At 52.1% G+C, this 10,967-nt stretch overlaps 1 protein-coding gene across 12 annotated transcripts in view; it reads left to right on the top strand.

Moving 5' to 3' along the window:
• Nucleotides 1–10,967, top strand: part of RAP1GAP2 (RAP1 GTPase activating protein 2) — a 234,108-nt gene that overhangs the window by 163,940 nt on the left and 59,201 nt on the right. For all 12 annotated transcript variants that reach the window (XR_001359646.1, XM_014529236.1, XM_014529230.1 and 9 more), the window contains one exon: nucleotides 7,347–7,382. Coding sequence is in view for 11 of the 12 variants with exons in the window: in XM_014529236.1 (XP_014384722.1) it covers nucleotides 7,347–7,382 (36 nt within the window). In the remaining variant the exon portion in view is untranslated. The remainder of the gene's footprint in view (nucleotides 1–7,346; nucleotides 7,383–10,967) is intronic.

The raw sequence follows: 10,967 nt of genomic DNA, 5'->3' as shown, positions 1-10,967 counted from the left end.
CTGAGCCAAACTGGTTAGGTCAAGAGTTCTTTATATATTCTGGATTCTAGACTCTTATCAGATGTACTAGAGGCCTGTTGCACAAAGAGATTCGTGCAATAGGACTTCCTTTCCCCTGGCTGCTGGCACCAGTTTTACTCCGGCACCCGGCACCCAGGTCTTCGCTCTGGCCGGGCTCCGGCCAGAGCTGGCCCCGGAGCCGTGAGGCTTTCGCTGTTCTGCTGGCCCCCGAGCCGTCAGGCTTCGCTCCACTGCTTGGATCCTACGTATGCAAATTAACCGCCATCTTTGTTAGGTTAATTTGCATACTCTCCTGGTTGGCCGGTTAGCGTAGCGAAGGTATGGTCAATTTACATGTTTATCTATTATTAGGTAAGATGGTTTGGAAATAATTTCTCCTATTCTGGTGGTTGTCTTTTTACTTTCTTGACAACGTCCATTTCTTTGATGAAGTCCAGTGTAGCTGTGTTTTTGTTGTTTGTTTCTTATGGTGTCATATCTAGGAATCCATTGCCAAATCTAAGGCTGTGAAGATTTACTCCTAAATTGTCTTCTAAGAGTTTTACAGTTTTAGCTCTTAGGGTTAGGTTGCTGCTTCACTTTAAGGTACTTTTTGTATATGGTGAGAGGTGTAGGGTTCCAACTTCTTCCCTCTGCACAAGGATATCCAGTTTCTCCAACACCACCCACTGTTAGGAGGTGTTTGATGACGAAGTCAATCTTTACTTGTTATCCCTTCCCTCTTATATGTTATTTGCCTGGTACCTGTAGTCATTTGCATTTTAAAATCCTGCCTTAGAGATTTAAACATCAGTCTGTTGAGTTTTTAAGATGTCTTACAAAAACCCAGTCATCCTTCCATTCTTCCTCCTGTGTCTGAATGCAGCTCATTGTTGGAGCACCCGTTGAGGGTAGGGTTGGTTGTCCAGGGTGAGGAGTACAGTCTGTTGCCAGAGAACAGATGGTACTTACTGGCAGGGACACGGGCCTATCCAGGCCTGGGACTCAGCCTCCACTGTGGCTTCATCCTCATCTTGCTGGGCAGAGTATTTGGTCATTCATTAAGCAAGCGTTTCTTGAGCATCTACTATGGCCCAGGTGGTTCTAGGCCCAGGGATATAGCAATGGACAAAATAAAGAGCCCTGCCCTGGAGGATCTTGTGTTCTTTGCCTTCTTGTGGGGAATAGCCCCGATGTTTTCCAAAGGCTTTGGCAGCCAGACCGGAGACCAGCTGGCCCTCACCCTGCCCGCCCTGAGGATGGGGACGCTGAGCCAGCAGCAGAGCCCAGGCATGCGGTGTGTACCATGGTTAGGCAGCTGTAAGACATATCGGATGTGGCTCCCAATGGGGAATGTGTCGTGAGTTCCTAGCTCCCCCAGCTTTCCAAAAATCTCTTTCCAGAACTCTCCAGAAATCCTTTCCGTGTGATGTCTTCCTTCCCCATGGGGATGAGAAACTTGCTCTGACCCCCGTTTTCCTCCCCCCCCAGCGCTGCGCAGCCCACATCTCCATCCCATTTTCCTGAGACCTGTGTGGGGTGAAGACACCTTGTCCTCCGTCCTCGTCTGCTTTAGTGTTTCTCGTTGCTGTTGACATGCCGTTGCCCCGCGTGTGTGTCCTGGATTCAGGTGGGCAGGGATAGAAGGCAGTGGCTGCTGTGCAGGAGCCTGGTCTGTGTGGGATGCTATGCCCGGCTCTGCAGACCGGCTCACGTTACCCCACCACAGCCCCGTGGTCCCCCTGTTAGCCCTGCTCCGAGGTGCCAGCGCTCAGACAACATTGTCCTGTGCTGTGAGTGGTGGTGGGTGGCAGTGGGTGCCACTTCTCCAATTAGGGTCAGGGAGGAGGAGGGGGGAGTAGGGGGCTGTTGGTGGAGGCCTCCTGAGCTGGGATGCAACAAGGAGGAAAGAACAGGAGGCCGCCGTCTGCAGGGAAGGCCGTGTTCCTGGGTAGAGCTGCTGTGGACCAGAGGGAGGCAGGCTGGGCCGTTCCTGCCACGGGAAGGGCACGGGGTGGTGAGGGGGTGGCAGTGGCTCTGCTGTACTGGAACATGCCATTGCTTCTGCTCCTTCACCAGCTGGGCAGGGCCAGTGCCAGGGAGCAAGTAAGGGCATTGGGAAGATTTCTCAAGACTGGCCTTGCGATGCCTGCTCTCTTCTGCTCCTGCTACCTCGGACCTCCTACAGCGTCCTCTCCCCCACCCCCCGCAAGAACTCGCTTTGCCCTTCCAAGGGGAGATCGGGCAGTTTCTATATTGGGAGGTGAGGACGACAGGGGTTGAATCCAAACTGAACCCCGGGGACCAGCCTGCAATTTCCTTGGCTGGGCGCTAGCTCTGTGTGATTATTTCACAGCCTACTTGACTACTGGCTGTTACAGGGGAGCCCATGGGGGAATGCTGGCCGGGGTTCCGAGTGGAGTGGCAACAGCTGTTGCTAATAATACATTAGACAGCTGAGTGGATGCTGCTATTGATGAGGAGGCCGGATTACATTTCTCGGAGACAACCCAGTGCCTGGCTTCCTGATGGAGGGGGAATTCCCTTCTAAAGGATGCCCCGGGCAGGACTCAACTCTGTCCTAAAGGGCTTGTGGAACCACACAAGTGAGTCAGTCAGTGAGCATTTATTGAGTGCCTGCTGTGTGCCCTTGGCTGTTTGCAGCAGTTTCAGGGGGTGTGGACCAGGGTGGGTCCGAGTGGCCAGAGCCACTGTTCCAGGCTGACCTGAGTCACCCGGCGTCTGGGTGGAAAAGGAGACTAGCTCTGTGCCACGGCTGGAAAGTTCAGCCAGTCACTGAGAAGCAGAGCCAGCCTGGCTGAGGTCAGGTTGCCACTGGCCGCTTTCTGCTCCCTGGCACTGTCCTGGCACAAACGGTCCATCCCGTGCGTCACTCGGGGCTGAGGCTGAATCACGGCCCTGCTCTCTCACCGGCTGTGCCAGCCCCTGGAGCGTCTTCATTCGGGAAACACAGACCCATTTTAATACTAATTTAAACACCCGTTTCTGGGAAAACCACTGATGTCAAGAAAAGCCAAGTGTCCCAAATCAGGAAAAATGAACCTAAAACTCCTCGCCGGTCCCCCGACAGGACAGGGCCCGTTTGCAGAGCGAGCTCTCCAATAGTTCCTTCTGCTATTTCCTGAGCGCTTGCTCTGCACCAGGCCTTGGCCCGGCACGTCTTGTCCTCGCTCTCACTTCATCCTCACGCGAGCCCTGAAAGGCAGGGTTGACACCTCCCGTTTCCAGGTGAGGGGACTGAGATTGAGTAACTTGCCTCGTGCCCCACAGCTGGGCACTAGCAGGTGGCCACTCCCAGACCTGGCCTTGACCACTGGGCTCTACCGCATCCTGTATCTACTGTACCCAAACCTCAGTAGCTCTCCACTGCCTTCCAGGGTAAGCCTGAATTTCTGGCATTCTCTCAGGCATTCCCGCCTGATCTTCAGCCGGTGGTTTTAAAATATGTCTATGAAGCCAGGCCGGCGTGGCTAAGTGGTTAAGCGTTGACCTATGAACCAGGAGGTCACAGTTCGTTTCCTGGTCAGGGCATATGCCCGGGTTGTGGACTCAATCCCTAATGTGGGGCGTGCAGGAGGCAGCTGATCAATGATACTTTCTCATCATTGATGTTTCTGTCTCTTTTGCCCTCTCCCTTTCTCTCTGAAATCAGTAAAAATATATTAAAAAAATAAAATATGTCCATGAACATTGTTAATGCTACGTGAAATCATACCATATAATCTCACTTATATGTGGAATCTGATGAACAAAATAAACTGATGAGTAAAATAGAACCAGAGGCATGGATGGATACATGGAGCAGGCTGACAGGTGTTGGGGGGAGGGAGGAGGGGGGCAGGGAGGGGACTGCATGAAAAGAAGGTGAGGGATTAGCTGACATCCTTATTGGAACCACCTGAGAAACCCTGAGCTGGAACTACACAACTAAGCCACTTCGGAAGTCCTGACCCACAGAAATTGTTTTGAGTCACTAAGTTTTGGAGTAATTCGTTACACAGCAATAGAGAACTAATACACTTGACCTCTCAGCCAGAAGGGCTTTATGCCTCTGGACCACTGGTCATCTGTAAAATAACCCTGGGTACTTTGTCTCCTAAGTAAGATCAAGTACCATGGAAATTGGGCCCTTGCCTAGTATTTCCAGCGTCCAGTGCATGCTTTGCAGGGGCTTCTTAGGTGAGGTTAACTGATGAACCCATACAAGGGCATTGTCTAAGAATCCACCTGAAGTATTGTTTGACTGCCAGTTGGCACGGATAACAGAGTGAGCGGAATTTGGGGGTGATTCAGGAGAGCCCCGTAGTCTATAACACACCAAGCCAAGATTAGACCTGGACACAAGTTGGCCTGAATCCAGGGACTTCCTTTGGGCACCAAAGGCTGTCCTTGTGTCCCTGAACACACCCTGTCATGAAAGTGGTGGAAGGGCCTATAGTGGGAGGTGGGGGCAGTAAAAAGGAAAAATTTATCCTTACCCTGTAATTCATTTCGGCATGTATCCTTCAAGATCTATTTCTCTGGGTGACTCATGTGTATATTTACATGCAGATATATCTATATCTATTATCCACGTATCTATGTATCCATGAATCTATCTATCTCTATCCATCCATCCAAGTAGGTTTTTTTTACATTTAATTTAAAAAAATGGGATCATGCTCTAGACCAGTGATGGCGAACCTTTTGAGCTCGGCGTGTCAGCATTTTGAAAAACCCTAACTTAACTCTGGTGCCGTGTCACATATAGAAATTTTTTGATATTTGCAACCATAGTAAAACGAAGACTTATATTTTTGATATTTATTTTATATATTTAAATGCCATTTAACAAAGAAAAATCAACCAAAAAAATGAGTTCGCGTGTCACCTCTGACACGTGTGTCATAGGTTCACCATCACTGCTCTAGGCTATTTTTTTCACTTGTGTAGTTGCTCAGATACTGCTGTAGAGTACATTCCTAGAGGGGGTTTACTGGACCAAAATATGCGAACATTCTAAAGGCTTTGGGCACACCGTGCCCGATCGCCCTTCAGAAAGGTTGTGCCAGGTGCACATGTACCTATTGCCCCTGTGTCCTCAGCTCCACATCCTGGCCAGCACTGGGTTTTCTCTTTAATGTTGGCCAATCTGATAGATGAAAGATGTTATCTTATCTTAATTTCTTTCATAACCAGGAAGGTTGGGCATGTTCCTTGTGTTTATCGGTCATTTTATCTTTCTCCTTGAGCAAATTGTTCATGTCCTTTGCACATTTTTTTTTTGTTTCCCTTACAAAACCAGTACTTTATTCCTTTTTATGGCTAAATATGATTCCACTGTATGGATCTGCTGTAATTGTATAATCATGAGTTGGTGGATGTTTGGGTTATTTCCACTTGTTGGATATTATGAATATTGCTGCTGGGAACATTGGTGTACAAGTTTCGTGTAGACATACGTTTTTGTTTTTCTTGGGGGGTATATGCCCAGGAGTGGAGTTGCTAGGTCAAATGGTGAATCGTTGCTTAACTTTTTGAGGAACTGCCAAACTGTTTTCCACAGTGACTGTACCATTTTATACTCCCACCAACAGTATACGAGGTTCTAATTTCCCTTGGTTCTTGCCGATACTTGTGATTGTCTTTTTGGTTACAGCCATTCCAGTGGGTGTAAAGTGGTCTCTCATTGTGGTTTTGTTTCGTATTTCCCAATGATTGATGATGTTGAGCATCTCTGCATGTTCTTGTCTACTTGTATCACTTCCTTGGAGAAATATAGTCTAGATACAAATCTCTTATCAGACATATGATTTGCAAATATTTTCTCCTGTTCTGTGGATTGTCCATTGAAGCACACACATTCTTAATTTGTGAAGTCTAACTTGTTGTTCTTTTCTAAAACAATGTACATGCACACGTGGGGTTTCCAGACCCTGCAACCTGAACTGCTGGTGGGTCAGAGACACTCCGCCTCGTCAGGTCGGCTTCGGCCTGGGAGAGGCCAGCTGGAGCCTGCCGCAGGGCTGGGGCTCCCCGGGTGACTTCACAAGGGTCCCTCCCATGGCGGTTCTCTCCTGAGGACTCAGGGCAGCCGGGCTCCAGGTGGCTCTGGCCGTTGGTGCCTGCAGAGGAAGGAGAGCGTTTGGATGCTCTAGCTCTGCACGGAGAAGTGACAGGGGCACAGTTGGTCCTCCTCATCTCTGCTTTCTGTTCTTTTCTATCTCTCTGGGCGCTCATGAACTCATGGCTTGCCAGGGCCCAGATGTGGGCAGTGGTGTTCAGACAAGAAAGTGGGGCTGTTTCCACAGAATGGGAAGTGGGGAAACCCATGTTTATTTTGTTAGGGTAGAACTTTCAGCCCCTCACACCTTCATCCCACTTCCTCCTTCTCCTTTTTGTCTCACCTGGAGTTTACAAAGGTGGTACCCAAGTAGGATAATGATTTGGACTCACGTAGTTTGAGATTTTTAAAACAGCCCACCCAGGCCCCCGGAGGCTGCCATTCAGTGGCTCCAGGCACCGGGCAGCCACTGGCAGAGACGGCATAGCCAGGGCCCAGGCCCCACCGCTGCCCTGGCCAGAGTGGCTCTGCTTCTATTGCCTTTAAAAAAAAATCCTCACCCAAGAAGTGAAGATATTTTTTCTATTGATTTTTATAGAGAAAGTGGAAGGGGCGGGAGGCGGGGTGAGGGGGGGGGGGGAGAAAAACATTCATGTGAGTTCATGTGAGAGAGACACATCAATTGGTTGCTTCCTGCACGTACCCTAGTGGGGTGCGGGAATCAAACCTGCAACCCAGGTGACATGCCTTTGACCGGAGTTGAACCTGAGACCCTTTAGTGTGCAGGCCAGTGCTCTAACCATTGAGCACCTTTATTTCTCTTCTGTATTAGAGTTCTAAGTGAGATTTTGTATAAGGAGATGGAAGGGCTGTGTTGGCAAAGCAGTTGGAAAACTGCTCGTGGTGGACACCTTGCCCCCACTGTTGGGTTGAAAACACCCCAAACGCGAATTCTGCTGGAGGCCGACTCCGGTGCTTCTCTGGGGAACTCAGATTTTCCCAGAGGCCCCCACGCTCCTCTCCGTTGACAGAGACGGAGTGGCTGCTCTCCCCGTGGCACTTGCCAGCCCCCATGTTTAATTTTTTCTTTTGTTGTATGGGGTGTTCTGGCCCTGCAGCTCTGCGAAGGCAAAATCAAATTATCTTCAGTCTTGATCCAAATACGTTTTGTCTCCGGGAAAGCCCTGGGCTAGGGAAGCTTTTAGACGATCGGTGAGGCGGTTTTCTCAGCAGCCCTCCTGGCGGACACCCCACCTTTCTCTCCCCTCTTTGTGTCTTTCAGTCGGCGGAGTTCTTCGAGATGCTGGAGAAAATGCAGGTGAGCATCCATCCCCAAGGGGGAGAGCCGAACCCTGGGTCGGGGGGGTGCTGCAGCGACCTCGGGGGACACGACACCAGGCAGAACCCACGGGCAGAACGTGGGCACCTTGGAGGGAGGGGCAGAGAAGCGAGAACTCACCGTCCCCATGGCCCGGACAACCCGAGGCCATTTCCACATCGAGTGGCACAGTGGCTTCTGGGACGGCTCCTGCCTGAAGACCAGGGAGAAGATAAAAAACAGAAACTGCATGCAGAGTGGACGGACGGGCTGCCATCAGCCCCACGGGTGTGGGGAGAGTTTGAGAGATGTTCCTGGAATGGGCTGGAAAGAAAGCCTCAAAAAGACAGCCCCTTCGAGGGGGCCTCATCCTGTGCTGGGAGGCAGAGCGGAGGACGAGAGATAGACCTGAGTTCAAACTCTGCATCTAACGCTGGCTTGCCAAATTCCTCCCCTTTCTAACCTCTCGCTCCTGTTTTTTGTTTACTAACAGACGTGTTCTCCCCTCACTCTGACACCAAACGTGTGGTTGTGTTCCCCCCACCAGACAATCTGTGCAGCCAGCTGGGTTCCACGCAGTTCTGACGCTGTCTCCCTGGAGGTAGTGTCAGCTCCCACAGGGCACGGGCACTGCCCCGGGGGCTGCCTCCGCTCAGATGCCAGTCGCAAGTCCAGGTTGCCACTTGGGCTTCTGACCCTCCGGCTATAAATAGGAGGTCCCCACGACCCCCTTTTCCAGTTCAATTAATTTGCTAGAGTGGCTCACAGAACCCAGGGAAACGGTTTACTTACCAGATTGCCAGTTTATGATAAGGACACAACTCAGGAACCGCAGCTGGAGGAGAGGCATAGGGCAAGGCCTGTGGGAAGGGCAAGGCCTGTGGGAAGGGCCCGGAGCCGCCATGCCCTCTGAATGCCCCACTCTCCCCAAACCTCCACGGGTCCACCAACCCCAGACGCTCCCCAAACCCCACCCTTTTGGGTTTTATGGAGGCTGCATTAGGCATGATGGATACAATCACTGGCTGTGGGGGATCGTCTCAACCTCCAGCTCTCTCCCCTCCCGCGAGAGTGGGAGTGGGTGGTGGGTTCCCCTGTCAGTCAGCTCCATCCTTCGGAAAGTCCCGGAAGACACCTCATTAACATAAACTCACTGACACAAACTCCTGGGTGACACTCCTTTCGCCGTTATGGCTCTGGAGCTGTTGCAGGAACCAAGGACGAAAGACCAAATCCTAGAACAAAACTGCTCCCAAGTGCTCTCATTGCTCTTATCACTTGGGAAATTCCAAGGGTTTTAGGAGTTCTGTGTCAGGAGCGGGATAAAGACCAAAATATGTATTTCTTACAATAAATCACTATCACAGCCTCTATAGAGATAGGAGAATGAAAGTGTCCACTTGCATCGTTTCTGGGATGAAACAAGATGATTTTTGTAAATACTTGGTGGGCAGTGCATAGAATCAGCGTTTAGTGTGGAGGCCTTTGTAATTGCTCATCACCAAGAGGTCAGGCTTTCAGGTAAGACCCGCTGCTTTAAGGAATATGGGGAGAGGTCCAGAAGGTATACTTGATCCAGGTGGAAAGAGTGGCAAGAACATACTGATAAGTATATTTTAAGCACGGGTCTGGGGCAAGAGGTTGACAGGTGTTATCTCATTTCTTCTTGACAAGGCCCCCAGGAGGCAGGTATGTTGTTATCATCATCATCACATCATTCCCATTTCACAGGTGGGAAAACTGAGGCACAGAGATATTAAATAAAACACGCAAGGGCTCATGGCTAGCAAGTAGCTCCAGAGCCAGAAGGCAGTCATTATGTCATGCTTCTTCCCTGAAGTAGATGCTCCAGGCGCGAGGAAGGAAGGATCTATAGGAATGGTCTGGAATAGGAGGAAAGGCACCCAGGGTGCCCACTGCCGTCCTGAGATGCAGGCGGAGCTTCTGAGAGGGCTGCTGCTGTGAGCGAGCCAGGTCCTCCCCGGAAAGCAGGTCTCCCTAAGGATGGGGAAGGGGAGGGTTGGTTTGAGAGAAAAATATTCGTAGTGGTTGTGTCCTTATCACAAGCAAGTTATTAAGATCCTCCTCTGTGCCCAGCAGAGTGTGGACGACCAGCTAACTTAATATGTATTCATACGCATTTAGGGGACTTACAGCCAGGTGGCGGGCACGGAGATGGCAGGTGCCTTGACAGCGAGTGCCTATATAACGGAGCGCTCCGTCCGCTGGAGGAAAGCCGGGTCTCACCCAAGCCCGCGGAGTCGTGGCAGTCTGGGCAGCTGGCAGGGCGTCCGCAGCGCACCCTGCCTTCTCTCTGGTTTCTCCACGACCACCCACCCCTCGCCCCAGGGAGCACCCTGTTTCTCTGTTTGAGCACATGATTCAGCCCTGCGTAACCGGCCTTGTGCTGTTCTGTTGTTGGGAGGCCGCGGGCTTGACTTCGTAGCTCGATCGGGAGGCTCTGCAGGGCGGGAGTCTGGCTGCGGCTCCCTCTGTGTCTTCACAGCAGCCCACACCAGGGGCGGCTGCTGACTCCATGGCAGTAGAGACTTTGGGGGTCAGATCAGACTCAGTGTTTAGGTCCCTACCATGTGCCCCCTGGGCCCCAGCCTCTGAGAGGCCGGGGTTTCCAGCTCCTCTGTATGTGGGGCACTCACATGGAGAAACTCAATGGGGATTCTGTCCCTGAGTGTGGGTGCCGTCTGGCCTCGTGCTGCAATGTGGGGCCTGAAGCCCAGCAGGCAGGCGCCCAGGGCCCTCTGTAACCCAGGACTCCTGACCCCAGCCCTAGAGGCTGGGAATTTGAAGATGGGCACAGGTTCTGTGTAGCACAGTTTTGGGTCCCCTCTGTTCTGGGTTCAAGTTCTAACGCTGACAGGCCGAAGCGGAGTGACCCTGGTCAAGCCGTTCGACCCCCCTGAGTCCCAATGTCTTCATGGCGGGGGCGGGGCGGGGAAGAGAGATAATGAGGGGAGAGGGCCCAGTGCCGGCAGTGGCTCTGTCATGGTGGAGGGGAGGGGACAGGAGGAGGTTTGTTCTCCGGCCCAGGGGCTGTTCCCAGGCTGGGATGACTCATGCAGGACAAACAAAACAAACTTCTGACGTCACGCCCTTCCCCACCCGCCCAGTTTGCCTCCCTGGACAGGGTCTGCAGGCCACCCAGGTGGTTTCCTCCCTGTGTGGGGAGAGGAGCACCTGCCCAGTGGGAGGGGCCCCCACACCCACCTGACCAGGGCCACAGGGTGACTCAGCCCGGAGAGGTGGGAGGAGCTTCTAGTCTGCCCAGGGAGCAGGAACCCTGAGCCCGAGGGCTCCGCGATTTGGTCATGCGCTTGGTGGACAGATGGCCCGGCTTCAGAGCCAGGCCCTTCCACGCACTAACTGTGTGACATTCGGCAGGCAGCTTCCTCCCTGGGCCTCGGTTTCCCCTTTGGTAAAAAGGTGCTGAGGGCTTCAGAGGGGATGGTAGAGGGAGTGCGCTGTGGAAGGTTCAAGTCCCCGGTCTTACATTATGACGAGGCAGCAGCTGCTTCCGGACTCTCTTCTCTCCTAGTTGTCCCACCGATGATGTGGATTGATTCAAAC

Source organism: Myotis brandtii, unplaced genomic scaffold, assembly GCF_000412655.1.
Source record: "Myotis brandtii unplaced genomic scaffold, ASM41265v1 scaffold1167, whole genome shotgun sequence".
NCBI lineage: Eukaryota > Metazoa > Chordata > Mammalia > Chiroptera > Vespertilionidae > Myotis > Myotis brandtii.
This window is presented reverse-complemented; position numbering and strand designations above follow the sequence as displayed.